This window comes from Staurois parvus, unplaced genomic scaffold (assembly GCF_062004578.1).
Source record: "Staurois parvus isolate SC_StPar_1 unplaced genomic scaffold, SC_StPar_1.0 ptg000694l, whole genome shotgun sequence".
Taxonomy (NCBI): domain Eukaryota; kingdom Metazoa; phylum Chordata; class Amphibia; order Anura; family Ranidae; genus Staurois; species Staurois parvus.
The window spans coordinates 2,264,504-2,279,125 of NW_028318490.1; the positions used below are offsets into that span (position 1 = coordinate 2,264,504).

At 45.7% G+C, this 14,622-nt stretch overlaps 1 protein-coding gene across 3 annotated transcripts in view; it reads right to left on the reverse strand.

Moving 5' to 3' along the window:
* The window catches only part of LOC149446178 (zinc finger translocation-associated protein-like), a 65,577-nt gene extending 51,587 nt beyond the window's left edge, over positions 1–13,990 (reverse strand). For 2 of the 3 annotated variants that reach the window (XM_089652798.1, XM_089652797.1), the window contains exon 1: positions 13,354–13,990. In XM_089652798.1, coding sequence (XP_089508924.1) covers positions 13,354–13,531 — 178 coding nt within the window. In that variant the 5' untranslated portion in view covers positions 13,532–13,990. The remainder of the gene's footprint in view (positions 1–13,353) is intronic. The other variant, XM_089652799.1, reaches the window with a different exon arrangement.
* Positions 13,991–14,622: the final 632 nt, after the last annotated feature.

The window sequence follows — 14,622 nt, forward strand, 5'->3', positions numbered from 1 at the left end:
GGTGCACCACTAGAAACCAATCAGTTTCCAGGTTTTATTGCCAAAGCTTAACTGAACAAGCTGAGGTTAGAAGCAGATTGGTTTATTTGCAGAAGTGAGCCTAATTTTGCACTCTCCAGTTTTAGTAAATAAACCCCAAAGATTTTTGCAAATTTCAAACATCTACGGAAATGCACCAATTTCATCCATATATTTTCTGATATGAGCAAGCATATATACTGTAGCTTTTATATCACCATTTTGAGCAAAATTCACACTTCCTGTTTTTATAGTGCAATATTTTCCCATATAAGATTCACCAGCTCAATCCATTTAGCTGCAGTAATATCTCCCGCTATGGTCACACTCCTCTGGAATACCTCCTCCAAGAGTATTGGACTTAATTTGTGATCGCCATTATCTTCTTAAAGAAAGTTTCCATATTTCTCTTGTTCTGCCTTCTGGAGCTAGTCCTCTATGGAAACATCCAACATCTTCACAATGAGTAGCTATAAACATTCCCACATCATTTTGCTTTGTGCCAATCTAATCACTTACAAGAGAGTCCTGGCCCTCCTCTATTCTGATTTAAAGGATAAGTTCACCTTTCATAACATGTTACACCCATATTCAGGGTATAACATGTAACATGCTATGACAGCGGCGATCCCCTGCTTTGACAGCAAGAGGGGGATCTTCTCCCTCCTCACTAGCAGTCAAATATTTTTTAAAAATTTAGTCGTACAGGGCTCCACCTGCATCACTCCTCTGTGAATGAGAAAATACAAGTCATGACAGCCTTAGCGCCTGTTGGCTTGTAGTTCTCAATGAACTACCACGGTGCTGTGGAGCGCCGTGGTAGTTCATCGATTCTTCCTGTCAGTATATCTGTTGCTTGTACATCCCTACAGGCAAGCAGATATACTGACAGATCGGCAGGAGACCTGCATGACACCAGCAATCTGCTGATCACTGGTGCAATGCTTTACAGGTTCCTGCAGCAAAAAATAAATGCACATTTTTTTTACCTGCAAAAAAAATGTGTTTTGTCTGGTTTTTTTTTAATCAAAAGGTGAACTTATCCTTCAAACATGTTTTGTGAGTCTTCTTATAAACATGATCTGCTCCCTTGCTTCATTTGTCTGCCGCCTGCCTTGACCTTTGCCTGTCCTATGACCTTGCCTACAAACACCTAACCTTGACTGCAACCTGTTTAATGGACTCAGCGTTCTTGTTCACTTGATTACCTTTCTTAGTTAGCCATATTTATGTCAGCTGTCCTCAATGGGAAAACCGAAGCACTGTAACCTAGAAATATGCCTGGAGAATACCATCTACTCTTTAGAATCTATGTCTCCGGGCACTGACACAATCTGCTGGTAACACAGAGGGTTCACATAACCTTTGACAATATCCTATGCTCACTTCACATTGCAGCCGTCTCCTCTCAAACCGCCAATTAAGTAAACAACAGGTAGGTTTGCATTTTATTGATTCACAGTACCCATTAAGTGAGACTGTGTTCAAGGGAAACAAAGCTCAATAGACATGAATGACAGCATATTGTAGATCTAAATGGTAAATATTCCAAGTACAAAATTTTTGTAAAAATGGGCATGCGCATTTATTAAAGTGACCTTTATGGAATGTAAATTTTACAGTTTGGTGGGTCGCTTTAAGGTGGCCAAACACAAATAAAGCTTGACACCCATTACAGCTAAACTGGACCTATGCTCAAATATTAACAAAATGTTATTAACTTGCAAGCTATGAATGAAATTAGGGAAAAAACTGTACAATTTTCTAGTAGCAAATTCTTAATCAGTCTACCTTAGGGCTGATCACAAGCCTAAAGGCCTAGGCACTTGTCTTAACCCGTCAGCATGCGTATGTATGTGTAATACACACACACACACACACACACACACACACACACACACACACACACACACACACACACGTCTTAATGCCTAGGCTTAACTAAAAATGCAAACAGAAAAATCAGTACAAGGGATGTAAATTGCATTTAGTATGTGCTGGTTCTGTTTTAGAAGAAATCTTCCATTTTGCCAACTTCCCCACCCACTATCTTCTAGTGCAGCACAGATTAACCCCTTCACGCCTCAAGGTTAAACAAATCTTAAAGCCTAAGTAAAATTTTACAACTTTGACATGTGTTAGTAAAACCGTACATATCATCACAACAACGTGGTACATCTAGGTACGGCGGACTGACAACTCATGGGGCCCCCGGGCAATAGGGAATCATGGGGCCCCTGTGCCCTTGCCCACACTCAAAGCACACCCAAAAAAGCCTATAAAGAAAAAAAAAAAAAAAAAGCGTACCAGGGGCATTTCATGGGGTCCCCTACTGACCCCGGGCCCACGAGCAGTGCCCGAGTTTTCGAAAGGTCAGTCCGCCCCTGCATCTAGGTGAATTATACCTCGTTTTTTTCAGGACAAATTGAGCTTTCATTTGGTGGTAAATGGTAATGGTTATCTCCCAACATAGTAAAAATAAATCATTTTTTTTAAATTTAGCTGTGTGTTTCTTGTTACTACAATAACCTACCACCAAACAACAACCCAAAACAAATTTTCCAGCTCTGGACGATTGAAGCCCAGAAACAATAGTGCACAATTTGTTTTTTTTTTACTTAAAACACACTGACACCAATTTAAAAAAAAAAAAAAAATACTGACCTTTGACCCTGACCAAAACACTAACCCTGGCACTGAACTAGATCAAACCTTGATCTAGGTATTTTTTCTTTAATTTTATTTTTTAATATTTATCTTTTTTTGTTACAAACAATTGTTTTTATTCTCCATTCAGAGAGAAAAAAAAAAATCTAAGGGGGCGGGCTTCACAGTGACTGATTACTGTGATAGCCAATCAGTGACTATCGCAATGATCATGTGAACCGGAATCGGGAGTCCCGGGTCCTGATAGTTAGAATGGGACCCGGGCTCTCAGTGACACCCTGGTCTTTGTGCTGGGAGCGTGCTGTGCGGCACGCTCCCAGCGCAGACAGGTACACAATTATGTGGCCCCACAGAAAAAAGCCCACTTCTGCGAGGCCGCATGTTTGTGAGATGTCGGCACCAAGGGGGTAATACAGCTAGAGGGAACGGTCATCGAGAGAACTTGAATATGCACATTTTGCCATTCATGGAAGCCTAACTACAGCTTGTGTGAATGACACTTCTAGCATAAACAACACAAAACAGAAAAGCAGACCCACCCTAGTGTCTTTTATTAAAAAGTTATTAAAAAATTCCATCCAATGCACTCACATGAAGCACTGAAGTCATCGGGCACATCAGAGTGTCATTAACCAATTCTCTCCTAGATCGTCCAGTGTTATCTAGCTCTGGTAGGCATCCTCAGTACTCCTGGCCAGGGGCGGACTGACCATTTGGAAACTCAGGCACTGCCCGAGGGCCCGGGGTCAGTAGGGGGCCCCATGAGATGCCCCTAGTACCTTTTTCATAGGCTTTGAGTTTGGGCAAGGACACAGGGGCCCCATGATCCCGTTGCCCAGGGGTCCCATGAGTTGTCAGTCCGTCCCTGCTCCTGGCCCTGTGAGGATGCTGTCACTACACACAGCCACTACAAGAGCTAGATATCTTAAGCTGGACGACGGAGGAGAGGAGAGTTGGTTAATGACACTCTGCTGTGCCCAATGACTTCAGTACTTCATGCGAGTGCATTGGATGGAATTTTTAAATAACATTTTAATAATAAATCTGTGTTACCCTAGGGCGGTCTGCCGCTCTCTTTTTTGTTGTTTATGCTAAAAATAAAAAAGTGTTAAAGCACATAAAAAGAGCACGTTTTATTTTGTAATTTGTCCTGTTTATAAAATATAACATTACAAAAAAAAAAATCAGCAGGAAAATATTAAATGGAAAAGGAGAATAAAGAGTTAATTAGGGCTGATTAGCGAAAATTAGGATTAATAAAAGGAACATTTAATTTAAAAAAAAATAGGTTTTTACTTGACAGGTTAACTGACTTCATCTGAAGTGTATCTCTTTGATCTGTAGATTACCCAGAGAGATACAAAATGAAACAATGTTTCTTTATATCTTTCTTTTTAGCACTGGGCAATGTTGTTGATGAACATGGTCAGGCTTTTTTTTTTTTTTTTTTGACAGCTCCAATTACCAGGATATTTCTACTGTTTACACTTTAGCTGTCAGCACCCTGCTGACAGCTGAATGAGTCACTAGTTGTTAAGGATGCGGTGGCACAGCTCCTTAGCAACTGGTAATTGCCTGCTTTTTTTTGTTTTTGCCAGCTTTTTTTTTTCTTTGTTTACATTTCAGCTATCAGTGGGGGCAGCCCCATGCTCCTCTTTTTGGGTCTCCCCGATGCTTCTGGCTTCTCCCCTCAACCCAGTGCCCCTATGGAAAGCAGCTTTCCATGTGGACATTTATGCAGGCTTGCTCCCCGCCCCCCACTCCCTTATCACTAGATTTGACTGAGCTGCTATCAATCGGCGTAGAAAGGAGGGACAGAGCTGGGAGAGCCCCTGCTCTCGTGCACAGCTCTGGATCGGCATCGAACTCAAGAAGGTATAACGGGAGAGAAAGGAGAGTCTGACACATAAGGTTTTTTACCTTAATGCATAGAATGAGGTGTTGGTTTGAAATTGGGAGGCTGCAGACTCTGACCACACCATACATTATGTTATACCCTAAATATATGGGTGTAATGCAAAACATGCCCAGAAAGGAGTTCTCCTTTAAAGTAGTATTATTTTAGTATTTAAGTTTAAAAAAAAAAAAAATCACTTTAGGCCTGGTGATTACTTAAAACCCTAAAAACAATATCACATCTAAATGTGACATTAAAACGTCAGTAAAAATCTAAGTTAATTTTAAAGCACACAATCCTGATATATTACCAATATGGTCAAATATAAAAAAAATTATAATTGCGCTGAGTAAAAAGATCCCCAACATGTAAAGCCTTAAAATTATATGTGCCTGCGAAACAGCAACAAACTTTGCTAACCTAAATATTCCATAAGAGATGCTTCCACAGCCCCTACAGGTCATCGGTTTAGGGAATAATTCATGAATAGGCCTAGAATTCTCACTTCACTGTGTGCAACAATGTGTAACACGTGCAGCGCAGTCAATGTTTCATGTGTAGGTGCCTCTGACACGTGTGTTAATGTTCACACGAACATGTATGTGGGGTGAGATTTACAGTACTTAGGCTTAACTTTTTTTCCAAGAAACTTTTTTCATCAAATAGGAGACAAAGTATGTGATGCTTTTCTTGGTGACAAGTTCTCTTTAATGAGACATCAAGGGCTGTTTACCCACCTCTCTGGTGGTCCCTCTGTTTCAGTGCTGCTGCTTTCTTTGGTGCCTTCAGTGGAACTTCCCATAGTTCCTTCCTGCAACCCCATACATGGCTACAGGAGTCAGCAGTGATAGGAGTTAGAGGAAGGACACACAGTACACTCAGGAGACACAGGTATCAGACACTCCTGAAGTATTGAATGGAAAAGACATTATTGCAGGCAGCAGTGCTGGAATGGAGGGGAGGCAGGAGGCACAGGCTGCTGGACAGAAGAGTACAATTTGGTTCTTTTTTGCTTTTTGCAGGAGAGTGCTGGATTAAAGCAGAGCTAAAGTTCCGATACTTACCCTTCCATTACCAGTCTAATGCCCCTCCCCGGCATCTTCTACTTGGCTTTATCTGGATGCCAGGCTGCATGCGCAGGAATTTGGTAATCCCGGCAAACAGGCACCTTGCTGGAATGTAAACAGAGCTGCGCTTGCAGTGCAATAGAAAGCCTACCTGCATGCAGTATTTAACCACCTGCTGGCCACGGCAATTTTTTTTTTTTTTAATTTTCACACGCATGTTAAAAACAGCATTTCTTGCTAGAAAATTACTTAGAACCCCCGAACATTAGGAATTTTTGAAAGCAGAGGTCCTGGAGAATAAAATGGTGGTGTTCACAATTTATTATGTCACAGCTTATTTGCGCAGCCATCTATAAAATGCAACTTTTCAGGAAAAGACACTACAAGTTATAAAGATCACTCCAGTACCCCATCCATAATTACATAATGGAAAAAAAATGTTTTCTATAGTCGGACTGTACTGGTGCAGAAGAAACCACACAAATGCTTAAAATCTTTAACAAGAATTTGTCATTTACACATACTGATTAAGGGCTCATATACATGGGAAACTCTTCTGAATGATGGAAACTAACTGCTGGAAAACGTAGGTTAAAAAATGTCAGTTTAACCACGTTTGCATACCGTGTTTATGCGCGTTTGTGTTTAGAAGCGTTTTTAAAAGATAACCTCAGGAGACCTTCCCAAATGCCCAGAATGCACTGAAAAATAGAAATAATTAACTATTTCAGACATTTGGAGAGAAATAGAGAGAGCAGAAGCAGAGAGAGCAGTATGTGTTGAGATGACCTGTCTTTTCTGGTTGTATTCACTATGGATCCCATCATGAGCATAATGCAGCACGTTTTGCCATTTTTTCTTCACGCAAAACCTGGAACTGACTGCGCTGGTGTACTGGGTCCATTTGAATACATAGAAAATGCTTTGCATGCATTTCTGATGATGAAAAAAGACTCTGGACAGCATCTGGATATAGAACAGTTACAACCACTTCTAAATGCAAATGCTTATAAACGCAGTTAACCGCGTTTACATGTGTTTACAAGCATTTGGCGTTTGAAACGCTGGTAAAATCTACTCCTGAACGCAAGTTTGGTGCCTTCCGAAAAAACTACTGTAAACTCAACTGCCTGCGAAGGACTGTAAACGACTATGTGTACATGGACACATAGGAAAACATTAGGGAGCGTTCAGGGGCTGCTGAAAAAAACGCTGAACAGCTCCTGAACGTCAGTTTAGCAGCTGCAGTGTACATGAGCCCTAAGAGCTGCAATGGATCAGCACTGGTCCTAAGAGCATCCACATCTTGTTATCTCTGTGATATACAGATGGTAACAAATGGCCTTGTGGCCAGGTATTCTCCTTATCAACACGTTTCATAAGCTTCTTCTTTAGGACAGAATGAGAAAACAGCAATAACTAAAAATGAAAAATTTTCACAAACTTGACTCATGGCTGCAGTGACTGAGCAAAGCTACTCCTGGTGCGAACATTGGGACCAGAAGACAAGACAAGGGGCAGGAGCATCTAGAAAAACTCCTTGTGATGGATATAAAATGCAGCAGGTATATTAGGCGTTAGAAAGCCGCTGGCAGATATCTTCCAGAATTACTTATAGAAGGAAGGCCCCAAATCTCTATACTGGATAGAATGCAAGAGCTTAATCGTGTTTAGCAATGTATTTCCCAGCTACAATGGAGGTAGGATGTTGGGTGCAGCCATCACCATATCAGCTATTAACAAAATATCAAGTGCCGAAAGAGCTACCTGCTAGTCCCCAGGGAGTGCCTCTGAGGCTGTTACTCTCTGTATATGACTGTAAATATTACAGGCCAGTTAATTGGTGATTAGCTAGTAGCCATCTTTCTTGAATGAAGCAGTCCTGTATACGTTGTTGATGCTTTCAGGATCGGTGCAGATCCATTACAACTTTTAACCAGTAAATGTAGTCTTTAAAATGGGACTAAATCATTTTGTTTTTTTAAAATACACGAATAAGAATTTGACTGCACACCAACACAACATATTGCCCAATTATTTGGCAGAATATAAAAGCTGGGTTTCATTGAGTAAATAGATACCAAACATATCAAGGCAAAAAAATTGCGTGCACCTGGGAAATAGCAACAACCTACAGTATCTAAAAAGATTATCAGTGTATAGTTAATCGTGAATGATGGTCCTGGAATTATTGCTCTTGCTATTATGTTTGTGGCGAGAACTCACATGAGGTTGCAACTTCCGTTTACATATGCTTGCTGGACCTATGCCTGCATTTGCATATACATGTATTCACAGAGGATGGGAGTGCTTTTACATTTGTTGAATTATTTTTTATTTTTTTACACTTTAAAATTTTTTTTTAATTTAACTTTATTTCTATCACAAAGAGGATAACAAGTCCCAATGTGATAGCTTTGACAAGTGACAGGTTCTCTTTATGGAGACATCAGGGGTCTATTGGACACCCAATGTCCCCCCTGCCTTCCAAAGCAGCTAATCAAGCATAGGATGTGCTTGATTAGCTGCTTCCCTGGATATACCAGCCAGGGAATGACAGCTCTGAAGCTGAAAGTAAATCATTATCTCTTCCAGCTTCATTCATCACAGAGGAGATGGAGGGGAAAGGATGTTCCTCCATCTCCTCTGTGTCCACTGTTGCGTGCTGTTTATCGTGAACTCAGGCTCACCGAACTACTGGAAGAGCCAGAAACCATTGAAGCCAGCGGCAGTCCTTCTCAAAAGTAATCAAGTGGCTATAGAGATAACCTCTACTAAACAGCTGAATGGCTGTAAAGAATGACAGTAAGATCATGGCCGACAGGACGTATATATACATACAGCAATCAGTGAGTGGTTAGAAAGGCAGAAGGTCTTTTTTTATCCTTAACTGCTTTCCCTCCAGAAGATTTCCCCCCTTCCTGACTAGGCCATTTTTTGCAATACAGCGCTGCATTACTTTGACTATTACATGGTCATGCACCGCTGTACATAAATTAAATTTATGTCATTATTTTCCCACAAATAGAGCTTTCTTTAGGTGGTATTTGATCACCTCTGCGGTTTTTATTTTTTGCACTATAAACAAAAAAATACTGACAATTTTGAAAAAAAAAAAAAACTATATTTTTGACTTTATGCTATAAAACATATCCAATAAGAAAAAAAAATTGTTTCATAAATTGAGACCAAAATGTATTCTGCTGCATGTCTTTGCTAAAAAAAATCCCAACAAGTGTATATTAATTGGTTTACATGAAAGTTCTAGCGTCTACAAATGGTGGTATATATACTGGAATTTTTATTTATTTAATACTAGTAATGGTGCGCACACCCCTACCTAGAAATACAAAATAATGTATATTTACATGATTTTGACAGCGAATCTGCCCTGTAGTAGTACATCTACTATGGGGTGGCAGGCAACTGGTTAATGCATTATAGTAAAATACCTTCTATGTACATCTCCTTTTTTATACTTACCTGAGACCCATCTCAGTCCAGAGATGTGAATGAGAGTCGGGGATCTTCCTCTCTGCCTGTACAGCTCAATGTACAAATTCAGCAATGTCAAATCTGACTTAACTTCTGAGCATGTGCGGGAGTGATGTCATCCCCACCTGGCCAATAACAGCAGCCAGCAATCGAGACCCAGTAGCTGGCCACCCAAAGATGTTAGCAGCAGGGAGTGCATCGCTGGAGCCGAGGTGAGTACAGCTCTGCTTTAATGCATTCTATGCATTAAGGTAAAAAACCTTCCGGGTGCAGCTCACCCCTTAAAAAAAAAAACAGGGCTGCTCTGTGCAAAACTATTGCACAGAGCAAATACGACATGCTTGTTTTACTGCTACAGGGCGGTACGGGTGCGCAAAATCACGTATATATACACATGTGATTTTGCAGATCCTGATAGGGGGCGCGTGCGCCCTACCCACGCCGCCATTTGCGGCCTCGGCTGTCAATCACCGGGTCCCGGTCGGTGATTACTCGCTGGCACCCGGTGATTGCCGAGTATCTCCAATGGGGGAGAGATATGTGTATAAACAACACAGATCTCTCCCGTCAGCTCCTGCACACTGCATAGCAGAGCCATACAAACCAGTGTGATTACAGTGAAGCACACACACAGCCAACATAGCGAAACAGCACACAGTTAACCCTTTGATCACCCCACGTTAACCCCTTCCTGCCCAGTACCATTACTACAGTGTCAGTGCTTTTTATTAGCACTGATCACTGTATGGGGTCACTGGGGATGTCAGTGACACGTCAGTTCCCCCCAGTGTAAGAATGCCTACCACAGTCCTGCTATAAGTCGCTGAATGCCATCATTAGTAAACAAAAAAAAAAAAAAATACATTCCAGTATCTATACCGCCATTTGTAAATGCTATAATTGCATGTAAACCAATTAATTTACACGTATTGTTTTTTTGTTTTTTAGCATAGACATGTCGCTGAATGCATTTTGGCCTAAATTGATGATGACATTTGATTTTTTTACTTGACATGTTTAATAGCAAAAAGTAAAAAATATTGCTTTTTTCAACATTTTCAGTATTTTTTTGTTTATAGCGCAAAAAATTAAAAACGCACAGGCGATCAAATACCACCGAAAGCTTTTTGTCAGAAAAAAGGACATACAAATTTGGGTGCAGCGTTGCATGACCGCGCAATTGTCAGTTAAAGCAACACAATGTCGTAACGCAGTGGTTCTCAACCTTTCTAGCGCCGCGACCCCTTAATACAGTTCCTCATGTTGTGGTGACCCCCAACCATAAAATTATTTTCGTTGCTACTTCATAACTGTAATTTTGCAGTAGGAGGAATAGTGCCCCGTCATTGGTGTCAGTGGGAGGAATAGTGCCCCCTTCATTGGTGTCAGTGGGGGGAGGAATCGTGCCCCGTCCTTGGTGTCAGTGGGGGGAGGAATCGTGCCCCGTCCTTGGTGTCAGTGGGGGGAGGAATCGTGCCCCATCCTTGGTGTCAGTGGGGGGAGGAATCGTGCCCCATCCTTGGTGTCAGTGGGGGGAGGAATCGTGCCCCATCCTTGGTGTCAGTGGGGGGAGGAATCGTGCCCCATCCTTGGTGTCAGTGGGGGGAGGAATCGTGCCCCATCCTTGGTGTCAGTGGGGGGAGGAATCGTGCCCCATCCTTGGTGTCAGTGGGGGGAGGAATCGTGCCCCATCCTTGGTGTCAGTGGGGGGAGGAATCGTGCCCCATCCTTGGTGTCAGTGGGGGGAGGAATCGTGCCCCATCCTTGGTGTCAGTGGGGGGAGGAATCGTGCCCCATCCTTGGTGTCAGTGGGGGGAGGAATCGTGCCCCATCCTTGGTGTCAGTGGGGGGAGGAATCGTGCCCCATCCTTGGTGTCAGTGGGGGGAGGAATCGTGCCCCATCCTTGGTGTCAGTGGGGGGAGGAATCGTGCCCCATCCTTGGTGTCAGTGGGGGGAGGAATCGTGCCCCATCCTTGGTGTCAGTGGGGGGAGGAATCGTGCCCCATCCTTGGTGTCAGTGGGGGGAGGAATCGTGCCCCATCCTTGGTGTCAGTGGGGGGAGGAATCGTGCCCCATCCTTGGTGTCAGTGGGGGGAGGAATCGTGCCCCATCCTTGGTGTCAGTGGGGGGAGGAATCGTGCCCCATCCTTGGTGTCAGTGGGGGGAGGAATCGTGCCCCATCCTTGGTGTCAGTGGGGGGAGGAATCGTGCCCCATCCTTGGTGTCAGTGGGGGGAGGAATCGTGCCCCATCCTTGGTGTCAGTGGGGGGAGGAATCGTGCCCCATCCTTGGTGTCAGTGGGGGGAGGAATCGTGCCCCATCCTTGGTGTCAGTGGGGGGAGGAATCGTGCCCCATCCTTGGTGTCAGTGGGGGGAGGAATCGTGCCCCATCCTTGGTGTCAGTGGGGGGAGGAATCGTGCCCCATCCTTGGTGTCAGTGGGGGGAGGAATCGTGCCCCATCCTTGGTGTCAGTGGGGGGAGGAATCGTGCCCCATCCTTGGTGTCAGTGGGGGGAGGAATCGTGCCCCATCCTTGGTGTCAGTGGGGGGAGGAATCGTGCCCCATCCTTGGTGTCAGTGGGGGGAGGAATCGTGCCCCATCCTTGGTGTCAGTGGGGGGAGGAATCGTGCCCCATCCTTGGTGTCAGTGGGGGGAGGAATCGTGCCCCATCCTTGGTGTCAGTGGGGGGAGGAATCGTGCCCCATCCTTGGTGTCAGTGGGGGGAGGAATCGTGCCCCATCCTTGGTGTCAGTGGGGGGAGGAATCGTGCCCCATCCTTGGTGTCAGTGGGGGGAGGAATCGTGCCCCATCCTTGGTGTCAGTGGGGGGAGGAATCGTGCCCCATCCTTGGTGTCAGTGGGGGGAGGAATCGTGCCCCATCCTTGGTGTCAGTGGGGGGAGGAATCGTGCCCCATCCTTGGTGTCAGTGGGGGGAGGAATCGTGCCCCATCCTTGGTGTCATTTGGGGGAGGAATAGTGCCCCATCGTTGGTGTCAGTGGGAGGAATAGTGCCCCATCATTGGTGTCAGTGGGAGGAATAGTCTCCCATCGTTGGTGTCAGTGGGAGGAATAGTGCCCCATCGTTGGTGTCAGTGGGAGGAATAGTGTCCCATCGTTGGTGTCAGTGGGAGGAATAGTGCCCCATCATTGGTATTAGTGACACCAATGATGGGGCACTATTCCCACTGACACCAATGATACTTACCTTGCAGACCCCTGCTCCAGTCTGGGCTCGCTCGCTCCCTCCCTCTCCCATGGTACCGACACTTACCTGTCAGATGTCTTCCTTCTCCGGCCGCTCTCCTCCTCTTCACTCGCTCGATCTTCGCGGTGCCGCTCGGCTCCTCCTCTCCAAGCTCCACCTCCTTGCCGGTGATTGGCCGCCTGTGTGCCTCTCCTGAGCTACAGTGCTGGCGGCCAATCACAGGCGAGGATTGATCTCGAGTTGTGTCCAGATGACAGGGGCGGCATGTCATCCCGCCCACACCTGGAGACGGCGGTGGCGGCGGCGAGGAGCGGTGTCTCGGTTCCTAAGACCATCAGAAATATGTGTTTTCCGATGGTCTTAGGCGACCCCTGTGGAAGCGTCGTTCGACCCCCAGGTTGAGAACCGCTGTCGTAACGCAAGAAATGGCCTGGTCAGGAAGGGGGGTAAATCCTCTGGAGGACAAGTGGTTACTAAGAATACATTTTGTACAGCTTGGTTGATTTTTGCCTCATCTGATGTATGGCAATACTTGGATGTTTGTTACATTGGGATAAAAGTGTGGCCCTTCTCAGATATAATGCTGTCATTCATGACAAAGTCAGGAGCATGCAAAGAATGACAAAAACAAATTGCCAATAGGATGCAATGGGCAGGCTATCCAGATCAGAGTGCTGGCCCCATAACAGACACGATCCTTGACGGACGGGAGTAAACAGAACGGAAGCAGAGCCTGGCTTTGGTTCCGCTGAGGAAACGCATGTCCTGCAGTCAGCGTATGACTTGTAGTCCCACCACGCTACAGCGCTCCATGTGGTGAGACGCTGGCAGTGACGGAGGCGGCGCACTTCCTCCCGCAGTGGCAAGCATTCTGCATTTTACGATCCACCACACAGCCTGCAATACCGGACACAGCCAGCGGGCGCCGCTAGAGCGCGAGCCTTGTAGTTACGTCTATACACCGCCACGAGGCACCCTTTCCCAAAAAGCTCCGCCACTCACCCCCTGCGGCCTCCTCCTTCCCTATCATCATCGGACTATCCTGGTCTAGGCTCCCGCTCCTCGATGGAGACTCTGTTCCCAAGGTGGTGTCGGTCCCTAGAGTCAGCTCCGCATCTTCCTCGCTCTGCGCAGCGCGCTCCATGTCTCCCGACTTGCTGTCCTCCTTCGTCCGCTTCATTCCCCTCCCTCTGCAGGAAAGTGCGCGGGTGCAGACGCGGCGGGCCCTTAACACACGCTGTCTACAGCACCGCACGGGAGGGCGGGGCCTTCACTTGGCACTAAGGAAAGGACGGTGTCACCTACCGCCGAGCGCCGCACAGGACTGGAGGGCGGGGACAACGACGCTGTGGCGGGCGGAGCTAGAGCCCTGCGCACTGGGAAGGATTGGGTGGGTGACGTCACTTGAAGGGGGTTTGTGGAGGTTTTCGGCGCCGCACGTGAATGGGGGGAGGGTATAGCTCCTCATTGTGGGGCGTGTCTCCTCCCACCTTTCCTCAGGGCGCCGCACGGGACAGGGGGAGGAGACGTGTGGCAGCTCGGGCGGGGACAGGGCGGCCGCGAGTTGTTCTATGCTGAGTTCATGTACGCAGCAGCTTGTCCAACCCAGGCTGTACTCGGAGCTTCCCGCCTACCACCCGTGCTGGGCGCTAATGGCTCCTGAATCACACTACACATTGCTAAAGTATTGTAGTACAACCACTGAGGTGTCCAATGAGCTACGGAGATCCGCTCTGCCCTCCCACTGGGCGCGTTTACTGACGTCACTCATGCAGAGAAGCGAATGCAGCCGGATCATGGTGCCCTTGGCCTGTCACTATGGCAACGGGGCCCATGGGAGGGGAAGAGGCCCCCGAATTAACCACTTATGTGCACGTTGAGGGACTCTGCTTCATGGCTTTTTACAATGTTGCAAGAAACACTACATAAATACATGTTATCAAATACATTGATTCCAAGTAACATCCAAAGTTACAGCAGACTAATATTTGAATAAAATGGGGATGAATTCTCACAGGCTGGTGCACATGGAGGTCTTTTTGTTTTGTAATCTGTGGATTAGTTCCATGCATATAGCAATGAATGGCTGCACATGGGTGTAGTCCACTACTTGCGTAAACCCGCGCATGTGTAAAGCCGTACGTCCCTGGACACCTACCTGCTTCCAGGATTGCACGCATGCGCAGGTTGCGGCATAAACCCACGGACAGCAGTATTCACGGACAGAAAGTCGACTGGTTCATTTTGCAGTCCATGTATATCCTTGCTTTA